Here is a 14,051-nt window from a genome sequence, read left to right on the forward strand (position 1 = left end):
AATAATAAATTAAACACAAAGAGCTTTTGATTCCATTTTTGTTTTCTTTTTTCCTGTTTCTTTCAATGTAAGTGCATTTTTATACCTCATTTATAATTTAATAATTGCACCCATCGCATTTACTCCCGATTTTTTCTTTTTCATTGGAGACTGCTGCTCCTTTTTGTGCATTGAGGATCATGCATCCTGCATCCTTTTCCTCTCGTAATTTGAGCACTGAGAGTGTGGTGCATGCCCAAGTCTCTTAGTAGCCAGTGGCCATGAAAGGAAGCTGACTTGTATGGACTCAGACCATCAGTCCATCTCTAGCTCAACATTATCTACCCTGACCAGTAGTGGTAGCAGCTCTCCAGGGAAGTCTCTCCCAGTCCTGTCTGAAGATGCTGGGAATCAAACCTGGGAACTTCTGAATTCAAAGTGGATCCTCTGTCACTGAGCTATGGCTCTTCCCATATCTCCTGTGGTAAAGGATGCTGCTGCCTTGTTTTCTAGCATGTGTATGTTTACAATATTACAGGCCAAAACCCTTTTTTGCTTTTCCAATTAATATAAATGGGTTGTAACAGAGTGAAATTTGAGACAAGCATACTTAAAAGGATAAAACAAGCCCCTGATTATTTGAAATGTTTGTTGGCTGGTTTCTCATTCCACTCTGTATGCTTGACCTTAAAAAAGCAAAACAAAATGATGCTTGTTTTTTTAAATATTTTATTACTGCATCTGCCTTAAGGGCCCCATTCAGTTTGAAAAGCAGAGTAATAACAGGGAAATGAAAGGAAAATAAATGTAGCCCTTTCCAAAATGGTTCGGAATGCACTTAAGCAATCCAGCAAACAGAAGTCAGGGTGACTCTGCCAGAGTTTAACTTTTTGAGGGGTGGGTGAATAGTGGAATCAAATTACCCAGCAAAGCTAGCAGAAGAGTTTTGGACTGGGATTTTGGATCTCCCTTCCTTCTCTTCCCTTTCTCCCTCCCATCCTCCCTCCCTTGCTAGGCAAATGGTGCAGGTAGCCATCTCTGTGCCCTCTGAGGCTCAACACTCTTCCTAACTGCCAGACCTTGCCTTTCAGGATAATGCGGGAGCAACCCACCGTCGTGCTGGGTGTGGCTCATACTGTTGTGAAGCGGATGTCATCTTTTGTGAGGCAAATCGACTTTGCTCTGGATTGGATGGAAGTAGAAGCGGGACGGGCTGTTTATAGGTAGGGTGCATGCAAAATGGAAAGCTTGTGTACCCCTTTGCCCCCTCCCCCTGCAAAATTGAGGATGGGGGAACCTACCCAGCGGTCAGGCTTTTCTGTCCCTTGCAGGAGGCAGTAGGGTAGATGGGGAAAGCTGTGCAGAATAGGAGCATTTCCACATGAAAGTCTATAGAGAGGGGACTGCTAGGAACACAAGCATGTATTGAAATACTTCCTTGCTTAAAAACCTCGAGCAAATTTGCCTAGGGATATGCTGAATGCCAAAAGGTGCATTAGTTTTGGCTTATTTTTGCTGCTGCTCTTGTTTTCAAGCCTTCTGCATTTTGTGCATTTAAGGAAATTGTAATAAAAATTGTAAATTAAAATAAACTTGTGCGTGGAAAGCTAGTCTGTTTGTAGGATTCTGCCTGGGTCTTTTCTCTGACATCCAGGTTTTCCATGTGCAGGGAGTTCAAATACTCCCATGTATGTTTTTAAACAAAAATAGGAGGAGGGAGAAAAGTGACACAGACACGCCGTGGTCAAAAGCAGTACAGTCCGTGCAGGTTAGCTTCCTGTGGCTTTTCTGGCCCAGTCTGTTGAGTATTCCATAGACCTAGACTGCTCTGGGCCTGCCAGAAATCAGGCTAGAAATGGAGATTGTGCTTTTAGGGTCTTTCCCTCCTGTAACTGGTGTGTCCTTCCGCAGGCAAGGGGACAACTCAGATTGCACCTACATTGTGCTGAACGGGCGGCTCCGCTCTGTCATCAGGATGGATGATGGGAAGAAGCAGCTGACGGGGGAATATGGCCGTGGTGACCTGATTGGCGTGGTAAGTTCCTCCTGGCCTGCGAATTAGATTGGGATTGAGACCTGTTTGAACCAAACCCATTTTCTGAGTTGTTGATGGCACTGGAGGCAGCAGGTTGCAGTAGGAGACTAAGCAGCTTGGCCTTTCCCTAAGGAACGAGTTGTTCAGGCTGAGGACCCCATCCAGCTGCTTTATAGAGCCAAATGGAATCCTATTGGTTCCCGTTGGGCCACCTGACCAACCCCCAACAATGATGGGGAATCTGTGGCTCTCCAGATGTTGCTGGGCTACAGTGCTCATCCCTGATCACTGACCTTGGCTGAGCACGAATGGGTACTTTTGCATCATGTACGATTGGAACATTCAGTCATTTCCAGAACAAATGGGCAGCTGAGTAACCTGCCTTGAGAGGAGGCTGCTTGTTGTATCTCTGCATGGCTTGCTGTTCCGGGCTTTTCTTCTCCAGTCAGGCATTCCCAGAAGAGTGACATAAAGAAACTCAGGGCTTGTGCCAAGTAATAGCCTACCTCTTTTGTGTTCTAGAGGTGAACCTCTTTGGGTTGTAAGAGTGAAGTCTCCATTTTGTTTGTAGGAACAATAGAAGCTGCCTAATATTGAATCGGCCCATCTTGCCCTGTAGTGCTGACTTGGCAATTGCTCTCCAGGGTTTCAGACAGGATCTCTCCCATCACTACCTAAAGATGCTGGAGATTGAACCTGTGGCTTTCTGCATGGTTTTAAAACATTCTTATTTTATATTTTAAAATCATACCTCTTATAGCCTGTGTTCTCAGATGTGCATTAGACTTCTAGAGATATATCCAATTAATGTTGCTTGGCTGCTGGAATCTACGATTAAACTTTGGTTTTTTTAAAAAAAGGCATGCTTCTTACATCTTAATAACCCCTTTTCAAAAATAACAAGCTCAAGCCTGACATTCTGGCTATAATATCTGTTCCAACAAGAGGTGTGCAATCTTTATAATGCGTCATGATCTTTTAAATGCCTCAACTCTGCTGGCAGCAGAATTAATTATGCACTGGAAGCAGGGATGGCGATTTTTCTTTTGCTTTAGCGGGCTGCGGAATTTATCGTATACTGCTGTGGAATTTTGGTGTGTATGTGTGTAAAATTCATATAATTTCAAAGCGCAAAGTACTGCTGTCCCTGACAGCAAACTCTGAAGGAAAACAAAAGGTTTGAAAGGCACTTCCAGAGCAGTATTCAGCCCAGGAGCTGGTGATAAACTGCCACAAAGATTAAATTAAATTAGCAAATACTGCATTGAGCCAGCTTGTGAGGCAGTGAATTTCATTTTACGCTTCAAGAGATAGAGGAGTATTATAGCCTGCTCTAAACATTCTGGTTAATTCAACTCATAAATATTAGCATGATGGGACAGTGCAGAGAGAGCAAGAACTGGCAGATCAGGCCATTCAAACTTGTTTTGGCCAGAATGCAAAGATCCACACTGCTAGGTCTATGCCCTGAAGATGAGGTTCCTTAGCTCATCCAGCAGAGCTTTTTTCCACTGTTGCCACTGAAGTGGGATTTAAGAATTAAGTTTGAGTCAGCACTGTTTGGGTCTAAAGTAGTTCATTGGAGCCAGGCTGTGGAATGTTTTTGTTTTTCTTAATGGTTAAATTAAATCATGCACCTCTCATCTGATTACTGTTTTTATATCACTTCTGAATGCACCTCTCTTGGGCCATATTCACACCATACATTTAAAGCGCTTTTGTGTGTTCAGGGTGCTGAGAGTGTTAGGAGATTCCTATACCCCTCACAGAGTTATAATTCCAAGAGTTCCCAGGAAAGAGAGATTGACAGTTAAAACAACTTTGGGAATTGTCCTCTTGTTGGCTTCTGGTATAGCAGATACAAGATGATCAAATTAGCTTCAGTTTAAAACTATGACATCCTAACAGAAGTGCAAATGTACAATGTATAAAACATTTGATGAGCTTGTATCTCATAAACTGATACAAAAGTTGGATCAACCATACTTTGGTTATTACAGCAATCACAGTAGCAGCTCTCACCCTGAGGGTCAGTTAAAGCATCACAAAATCTAGATAAAGCTAAAAGCAGAAGGCGTGAATATGCTTTTCTACATCTGTTAGCTAATTATCTCAAAAATTTGACAATCTTTTTCACTATTCAAGAAGCAGGGAGGGCTATTAGCTGATTTAAAGAATTTGTAACTGATTGGTTTTATTTCTGTAGTCTAAATAAACTAGCATAAAGCCAGAACTTCAGTAGAGATGGTACTTTTGAGAAATGTGGAAGAACATTAAGATAAGCACAAGCTACTTCTAATTTTAGAGAGATTTTTTTTAATTTTAATCATTTTTTCCAGTAATGGCCAAGAACAAATATAGCCATCAGTATACAATAGAACTTTGCTAATGAAGAGTTGTCTCTGCTGGTTAATCAGCCGATCCTTTAGCGGACTAGTTTGCTGATCTTACTTTTTTTAAAAAATAAGTTTTTAAGGTATACAGCCTTAGAGATAGTCTATGATTCCAATTCAATCCATGATAAACTAATTGTGGTATTAATTAATTTTTTTCTAATTTCTGATGAAATCCAAGCAGGACCAGTAGCTCAAACAGTCAAATTATCTTATTCATGAAAGGATGGGGAGATTAGCTCAACCCTCTGTGTGCCTATTTAAAAATATATATTTATCTTTCTGTTTTTGGCTTGGCACCCAAGATTGCTGAGCAATGAGCAGAGTTGATACTGTAGGCAGTTGCAAAAGTTGTGCCCCTGCTATCCAAAGAACAGATTTGTTTTTAGGGCTTTTTATATTTTTAAAATTGCTTCCAAATTCATCCTCTTTGTCCATTGTCGTCCTGATTTTAATGGAGAATCATAGAATTGTAAAGTTGGAAGGGATCCTTCAGGTCATCTAGTCCAACCCCTGGCAATGCAGGAATCTCAACTAAAGCATCCATGGCAGATGACCGTCAAACCTCTGCTTAAAAAACCTCCAAGGAAGGAGAAGGATAGGTGGGGAATTTCTGTGTTCCTTCAGATGTTGTAGGACTGCTAGCTCCCATCATCCCTGACCATCAGCTGCACTGGCAGGGCAACAACATCTGGTCTTGCTGCCCCTGTCACAATTCCACAGGTGTGCAAAATACTACTACTAGAGTATTAGTGAGAGAATCAGTGTGGGCTGTGGCCGCTCAGAATATGGTTCTGTGCGGGGGTTTGTAATGCAGGAAAGTTGTGGGGGTCATTTTTTAGGGTGAAATGCATATACAACTGGGGGGGCAAGTGGGCGAAGGCTGGATTAGGATTTTGAAATAATGTATGTATATAATAAATCAAATTAGTCTTCAGCTCCTGTTGGAACAGGGTAAACAGACCCAAATGGCAAGTGACGTCCATTCACTTAACAGAATCCATTAGTTGCTAAGCACTGGACTGGCTCAAGTGTTCTTTCTCTACATTCTTTCTGGGCTGCTACCGCTTCTCATGGGGCAGCCTGCCACCAAAAGCCAGGTCAGGTTCCGGCAGTGGAAAATGTCAGCGCTTCCCTCAGGACAGGGAGCAATGTCACTTCACTTAGCACGAGGTCTCATTAAATGATGACTCACTCTGTTCCTAGGTTTGAAAGTGATAAACAGGCAGTGGGAGCGCCATTTTTTGTCGAAAGAAGGCATGGCCATATCTCTTCATTTCCTTAAAAAAACAGCATTGATCCATTTGATCCAAATGTTGGGTTCTTGAAGACCTCTTGGAGAAGAGAGGCCTCCCCAAATGTGAGGTGAATTAGGCAGTTCTGCTGGCTCCTGTCAAACAGAGGCTCTTACTTGTGAGTAAGAAATAGATCTTTATTCAGGAACGCAATGGTGTAGGTGCAGCGGCAGACACAGTCATGATTCAGAAGCAGGGCAAGAAGTTCAGAACTGGACAAAAGTGACACAAAATGTCCCATCAAGTTCCATCCCTCTTTCCACCAAGTTTTTAAAGACGAAGAGGTTCTCAATAGTGAGACTCTCACCTTTCAAGAATGTTGTTCTTGCAAGTGTGTTCTCTGTCAGGGTGGATGAGTCTGCTCTCATCTGCAAAGGTGGTGCCAGGTTCTAAGTGACAATGCTTCACACTTTGGTTCAGTCATAACCACCTCCTGTCCAGCCCACTTCCCTTATCAACTAATCAAAGCCCTCTCCAGCCAGGGGCTAGTATTCCTGCTCCATCTTGTTTCTCCTAACTTCAGAACATACAGTTTCCTGCGGTTTCAGGCAGGTATCTTCAGCCTTCTCAGACCCAGGAACGCATTTGGGGACCCATTTCTTAATCTTTGACCATATATTTGCACGGTGGCAGTGCTCCTGTTTTGACCCAGCTTGGATCAGGCCACAGCCCCTAGTGCATCCTGATCAGCTGAAGACCTGTGGTTTAGGGCATTGCTTTCCAAACTTCTTTTTTTTTTAAAATATATTTTTTATTAACAGGCCAGTCAAATCACATTAATTCCAAATCACATTAGTTCCAGCTTTCCAAACTTCTAATAGTTGAAGGATACTCACGTGCATGTGGGGGGTTCTCCCATCTCAGTTCAGCTTCCAAGTCACACTTTACTCTTACATTCGAGATGGTTTACCTGTAGAAATTGTGCATGTTATGTAGGAAGTGTACAGAGAAATTTCTCCCATAATGATAAAATGCACAGGAAACCACTTCTATACTGAGTCAGAACCATTGGTCCATCTATCTCAATATTGTCTGCACTGACTGACAGCAGCTCTCTGGAGTTTAGGGCAGAGAATCTCTTTCAGGCCTACCTGGAGATGCTGCTAGGGATTGAACCTGGGACATTTTGCTTGCAAAGCAGGTGTTTTACCCCTCAGCTATAGCCCTACCCCATGAAAGAGTTACCCTATGAAATGTGATGAGAAGAAGGATTCAGGACAGCCAAAATAAGTGACATCTTCTTACAGTGCAAAATAAATGTATGGAGTTTGCTGCCCTCAGATGTGGGGTGACCCATGGCTTTGAAGCAGAGATTAGACAAAGGAGGAACAGTCCATAAGTGACTATTAATCACAATGGGTGTAGGCAATATTCATGTCCAGAGGCAGGCAGCCTAAACACCAGACATATTGGGGGAGGGAGCAACAGCAGGAGTTCATTGCCAGGGCGCTTCTGAGTTGGGTGGCTATTATAGGAATCAGGATGCTTACTGGATGGACCTTTTTGGTGTGATCCAGCAGGTCTCTTCTTGTATGAAACAGGAAGAACTCTGCACTCAGAGGAGCCATCCTTGCATTTTTGTGTGAATCTGAAAGTTCTTTACAGTACTTATTTTATTTTTGTAAATTTCCTCCCATTTTTTAAAGGAGCAGTGACTCAGAGGGACTCAATAGGAAGTTTCCTCTAGGCCAGGGTTTTCCAGACTTGAGTCTCCAGCTGTTTTTGGACTATAGTTCCCTTCATCTCTGATCACTGGTCCTGCTAGCTAGGGATGAAGGGAGTTGTAGTTCAAAAACAGCTAAAGACCCAAGTTTGGGAAGCCCTGCTCTAGGCAATTCTGCTGCATCTCAGGATGGGGAGCAATTCTTATACTTGATGTCATGCCTGGGCTCAGTTACCCATTTCCCTGCAGAGGCTGATGGGAAAGAGACAAGCCCAGAGCAGTGAACTATGTCAGAAGACAGCAGGCAGGACTACTCTTTTAGGAAAGAGGAGCATTGGTTTATTAAGAAAGAATTGCTTAAGTAAGTCCCCCCCCCCCTTAATACACTGTTTGAATACTTTGGGCTTGGGAGGTAGGCTAGGGCTGTGCATGTTACTGAATCAAACAAAACTTCACTTCCTGCTCTCTTATGAAATCAATCAAAGATATGGGGCAAATGAAAACAGAGAACTGAACAAGTTCAGCCAGAAGCAGAGGTTACCCCTGCTTTGTGCTATGTTTTGGTTTGGCAGTGCTATGGCAGTTGCTGGTACCACAGCAGCGCTACAGCGATTACCACTGCCATCTCAGCAGCAACTTTCTCTTCTCTCTATCTTAGGTTGAAGCCTTAACCCACCAGCCCAGGGCAACAACAGTACATGCAGTTCGTGATTCTGAGCTGGCCAAACTTCCAGAGGGAGCGCTGACTTCGATCAAACGCAAATTCCCCCAGGTAAGCTAGTGGGCTCTGTCATAGCACAAAACACTCTTGTTCAGCAAGGTAACCACCATTTTGTCTTGTGGGCATGGCTTAGAGTAGCCTGGATTGCCCATTTTGCCTCTAATGCCTTCCAACCTTTTTTTTTTTTGCGTTTATATCCCACCTTTCCTCCAAGGAGCTTAATGTGGCATACATAGTTCTCTTCCTCACCATTTTATCCTCACAACAACCCTGTGAGGTAGGTTAGGCTGAGAGGCAGTGACTGGCCCAAGGTCATCCAGTGAGCCTCATGGCTGAGTGGGGATTTGAACCAGGGTCTCCCACCAGGTCCTAGTCCAGCACTGTAACCACTACACCACATTGGTACTCGGGATATCAGTTGTCGGAGAACATAGTGGGAGAATGAGACTGCCCTTGTGTCCTGCTTGTGGGCTTCCTGGAGGAATCTGACTGACCACTGTAAGAACAGGATGCTGGACTGTGATGGGCCAGGGCTACTAATTAATGTATTTAAATTCATGCAGTTTGTGGAATCTAGCTTTTCTAAAGCAGAATTTGAAGTATCTTCTAGACTGTAGAATTTATTTATTTTTACATTTGCATTACCCACAGTTTATTAATCCTGCTATCCCACCTGTTTTCCAAGGAACTCAGCATGCCATCTAATGATTCTTCACCCTCACTCCCCCCTTAACCCTCATGACAACCTTGTGAGGTAGGTTACATTGGGAAATAGTGACCGGCCCAAGATTCATTGAAGTTTCTTAGGAGGCCAGTACCTGGTGTCACTTGGGAATTCTAAGAAGACCAAAAAACATTCAGTTTTGAAATCAGTGAAGTTTTTGAGAGGTCCAGCCTGCCATGTTGATTCAAAATGGCACCCAAATGTTTCCAAATGTAGATGAAAATCTCATCCTTGCTCTCAGAGGCCATCATTTGATTATGATATCTTACGAAGCATCCAAATATGTAACAAACAGAGAACTTTCCAAAACAAATTGCAGAAGCAGGGATTTGAACCATTGTCTCCCTGGGCCTGGCTTGATGCTTGATATCGGAGTCAAATGTCTACATCCTTCTGGCAATGCACCTTTATGTTTGGTTTATATTAAGGGTCTATTCCTTTGGCTTGCCTGTTCCTTTTAATTTTATTTCTAAAAGGTGACTCGGTGGAGGCACACTTGTGCTTTTCAAAAAAAGGAATCCAAGATTTCCCCCTTGGGTCTAGTATGCGCCTTGTGCTTTTAAATTGAAGCGCAACTTACTGTGAAATTCAACAGCTGGGCTATCAAAAACCACCTGCTTGATGTGATGATGTAGGCCCAGCCAACCTTGCCAGGAATGCAAAAAAATTCCAGCTCAAGGTGGGTGGTCAGGCTCTAGATTCCTCCTCCTCCTCCTCTGCATCCCGGCACGGTGTGTTACACAATTGTCAGACAGAATAAAAACACATGTGCACATGTATCTAGTTCAGTATCGTCTGTGCCAGAGTTGGTCCTCCAGATGATGTCTGATTCCAGGGCCACGTTCACATGATACATTTCAAGTACTATGGTATCACTTTGAAAAGTCATGGCTTCTCCCAAGGAATTCTGAGACATATAACTTATTAAGGGTGTCAAGAGTTGTTAGGAGACACCTTATTCCCCTCCCAGAGCTACAGTTCCCAACTTTTCCTGTGAAGCTGGATTCATTGTGAAGCCACTCTGAGAATGGTAGCTCTGGTAGTGGAATAGCAGGGTCTCCTGACAACTCTCAGCAGCCCTGAACAAACCGCAGCTCCTGTAATTCCTCGAGGGAAACAATTACTATTCAATTACTTTAAATGTATGGCATAAATGTGACCCTACTCCCATCATCCATGACTATTGACCACACTGACTTGGACTGATGAGAGCTGGAATCCAACATCCATTGTAGGGCCACAGATTTCTCCACCCTCAGTCTGTGCTGATTGGCAAGAGCTCTCCAAGATTTTGGGCATGACTCTTTCTCAGTCCTTTCTGGAGATCCTTGGGATTGAATCTGGAGACCCTTTGCAAGCACAGCCGGTGCAGTAACCAATCACTGATGGGCTTTGTGGACATCTCCAGGCCCATCACTTGAGTCGTGGGCAGGAGGAGTTGTTGAGATCATCTGCTTTGATGCCAAAAAACTTTTGACTTTTTCTCCCACTGCCCCCATGGAATTAGCTCAGTTTGTCTATCAATACAGGCATCTTCCCAGTTACACGCAATTGACTCATACGCGACTGTGCGGTGCTGGGAAATCAATCAATCAGTTCAAATCAATTCAAATGGCTGGAGAGAGCTGGAAAGTCCTTCTGGCTTGAAAGGATACCCTCCCCAGAGCACAAAGAGGCTTTAAAGGCTTAAAAAAAAGAGAAAAGGACTTATGGGCTCCAAAATGGTACACAGAAGCTCTTGCTGCTTCCTGCACTACCCTATTCAACAGTTGTTGGGCGAGAAGCTGTATTACAGTGGGCTCAAGTGAGCTGTTCCCTGCCCTTTCTGGCGATCTTGAGGCAATGGTACAGTATGGGTTGCTTTTTGTTAGGCAGGGTTCCGAAGAGCTCTGAACCATTTTTGTTGTAAAAGAAGAAGAAATCACCTTAGTTCCCCACTCTGATGGGGCTCCTTATTTACGAGTATTTACGTAATCCTTGCATAAGTGGGGAGTCGCTTGTACATAATTATGTGTTGGTTTTAAAGAGCTGCTCTCTGTTGGTCCCCTCATTGATGAAAGGCTTATTGATCACAGTATGCAGGACCAAAATTGATTATATTGGATCTGGAAGGCAGTAACCTTTTGACTCTTGTCTGACCTTTTGACTCTTCCTGACCCCACTTGATGGCATTTCCCCTCTGCTTTCAGAGTTTCTGCCTGCTGCTGTCCTGACTATTAACTTGCAGACTTCCCTTCTCTTCTCTTTTCTCCCTCTCTGCCTCACCCCTGCCTTTGTTTGTGTTTAAAGCCTCTTTTGCTCCTCTATATTTAGAATATAGCTCCATCTGTGTATTATTTGCCAGCAACACTGTTATTGTCTTCATATGGAAATAGGGCCATGGAACTAGTTTTTTTGGGTTTTCTTTAGCTTAATAGGCAGTGGAGGTTGGGGAAATTCTTTGCCCCAAACCAGGCCTGTTTTGGGGTTTTTAAAAGTAGGTGAATTACAGGTGCTATGAAAAGCAGGCTGTCAATCAGCCTGTGTACTGACAAGCATCTGAGATTAGCTTAGGGGCAGGGGTGAGTAGCCTTTTTTCTGTCAGGGCAGGGGGACTGAATACCAGTGCTGCACAGGGCTAGAATCAAAGGTGGGAGGGGGGTACCAAATCCAAAAATAGGTTGGACAACCCCCCTCTCTTTTAACCCCTTTTCTCTATCTCTCTTTTACCCCCATAGCACCTAAAGGAATGTGAGGGTCACAGGCAGCCCTAGGGTTACTGAAAGGGGCACTGGGCATCTGACTTCCATGCAGAAGGTCCCAGGTTCAGTGCTTCAGGAAGGGCTGGGAATTTCTCCTGCCTGAAACCTTGGAGAGCTGATTCCCATAGGTGGACAATACTGATCTAGATGGACCAGTGGTGTTGCTTGGTAATAGGCAGCTTTCTTTACTCCCATGTAAGGGTTGTGTAATTTTTGAAATAAAACGCAGTTAACTGGTTACGATAAAACTACATCAGACATAACCAGGACCCAAAACAGTGGACCCATTGAAACTGATATACATAGAATCATAGAATTGTAGATTTGGAAGAGACCCTGGGGGAAATCTAGTTCAACACCCTGCAGTGACTAACTTTGGTCAATTAATTTCAATGGGTCTACTCTTGAGTCAAATTTATATACATCTCTTAATGTACCTAAATGGCGGTGGTTTAGAGAGTAGCCTTTGGATTTGGGTTCAAATCCAGACATGGGACGTCTTTGGGTGACCTTGGATCTGTTGCACCCTATTCCTATCTTCCCAGGGTTTTCAGGATAGTAATAAGAGACAGCTGTTGCGCTTGCTGCCATTCTGTGGAGGAAGAGGTTGCTGGAGTGCACATGGGATAAATAGTTTCAACAAAATTCCCATCATTGGCTAGGAAAACTAGAAGGAATCAAAGGAAACAAAACCACAAAACCCTTCTACTACCAATTGATATCCCCTTCCTCACAGAGTGAGTGTGTTCTACCTTGCACCCTGAATGTTAATGGGTCTTTCCAAAGCAATATTTTTTCTTAAATTTATCATTTGAAAGCTTACAAAGGCAAAGAAACAGTAATATGACAGCACTACCCAGAACAGAGAATGGAAGCAAAAATAGGATTTAGAAATCAGATGTACTGAAATCATGAAGTCTCAAGCAGTATGAACGGATTTACATTGTACCAAATTGCTTATTATGGGATTCCATTTTTCTATTAAGAGGTTATCAAATTGCCTGCCTTCTCTGGTTCTCACAACCTTGGTAAGCTTTATCACGTAGACAGCATCCCAGATTTTAATTGCCCAATCCTTTATGGGTGGTGTCCTGATTTTCTTCCAATTACTCCAAAGCAATATCTTTTTCTTTTCAAACAAGTCTTGCTTTTTTCTCATGGTGGTTTTGTTCATGGTCAGTTCAAGAGGGGTTTTTGGTGCGGAGCAAGTCCACCCTCAAGAAAGCAAGGAGAGACATTGGGTCTGGGGGCTTGACAGGTCATGTACTTTCTGCTTGATGCACTTTGGCTCTCAGTTGGAGTGATGAATGGCTTCTCATCTGCAGTATTTGCATTTTTCTGAAGCTGGGGACTTGACCCACCTCTGGATCTTTAAAGGGGTCTGCTTAACAATTAATCTTTTTAAAAATTACACTTTGAGTACTTTGTAGCTGCTGTGCATAAGTCCAGAGGCGTCTCTGGGGATTGTGATAAATTACCTCTGCTGTTCCCCGCCCCCGGACGAGGGGCTGTGTCCTTGAAGTGCTGCACGGTTGCTTGGGTCTTACAACATAGGCACTGTGGTTGCAATTGCAGCCTCAGTTTTGGCACTGCAGACATGTGTGGGAAAAGTGAAGCTTGGCTTCAGAGTGATCCGTTGCTTCCAATCCACCCTTAATGAAAAGGGCGGTAGAAACTATGAAGGGGTCAGAGCACTGTTACTGCAAAGGAAGCAAATGGATTTGACTCTTCTTTCCCACCCTCAGCCTGTACAATTGTAAGGGACTAGAAACTTCATTTTGATTTTTAAGTGGGAGTAAAGATAATCAGAATGTGGGTGCCATCCCAGGATTTCTGGAATGTGTGTGTGGATGAAAAGAATGAATGTGGATCTATTCTTGTAAGTGGCTTTAGGTACTAGGGAGATGTTTATGAAGTTATGGATGCTAGGAATTATGGGTTTCCCCCTCCTACTTTGTAAAAGCTAGAATTTGGAGTTGCCCAGATTGAAGCTGATCAGCACTTGGTTCAGGGCCAGACAGAAAGAACTACCATTTCTGTCAAAGCATCAGTCCCTTAAAGCTGTTTGTCTTCAGCTGGTGGGTCAAGGCCCACTGTTGAGTTGTGACCTGAGCTAAGGTGGTTCTCAGCACAGTACAAATATAGCATTCAAAAGTAGGTCCTCAAATGTATGTATGTGTTAATACTAGATCATTAGTCTAAAAAGTATTTTGACTTAGAGTAGGTGTGGGGAATCTTTGGGCCTCCAGATGTTGCTGAACTGCAACTCCCATTGTCCCTTGCCATTAGCCATGCTTGCTAAGGCTGATGGAAGTTGTAGTTCAGCAACATATGGGAGGACCAGAGCTTCTCCACTCCTGACTTAGAGAATCCAGTACCATGATATGCATTGGCTTTTAAAAAGCGTAGGTGATAAATGCACAGACGGCTGGCTTATTGCAGCTGTTTAATCATGGCAGTGAACTGCAACCTACATGTATAGCAGCAGTGTACTACTGAA

General features: G+C 43.4%; 1 protein-coding gene across 9 annotated transcripts in view; it reads left to right on the top strand.

The window, feature by feature from the left end:
• PNPLA7 (patatin like domain 7, lysophospholipase) overlaps positions 1–14,051 on the top strand; it is a 114,982-nt gene that overhangs the window by 39,990 nt on the left and 60,941 nt on the right. For all 9 annotated transcript variants that reach the window (XM_083596937.1, XM_083596933.1, XM_083596934.1 and 6 more), the window contains 3 exons: positions 1,071–1,202; positions 1,891–2,014; positions 8,024–8,137. In XM_083596937.1, coding sequence (XP_083453063.1) covers positions 1,071–1,202; positions 1,891–2,014; positions 8,024–8,137 — 370 coding nt within the window. The remainder of the gene's footprint in view (positions 1–1,070; positions 1,203–1,890; positions 2,015–8,023; positions 8,138–14,051) is intronic.

The sequence above is a fragment of the Podarcis filfolensis genome, assembly GCF_964270895.1.
Source record: "Podarcis filfolensis genome assembly, chromosome: Z".
Taxonomy (NCBI): Eukaryota; Metazoa; Chordata; class Lepidosauria; order Squamata; family Lacertidae; genus Podarcis; species Podarcis filfolensis.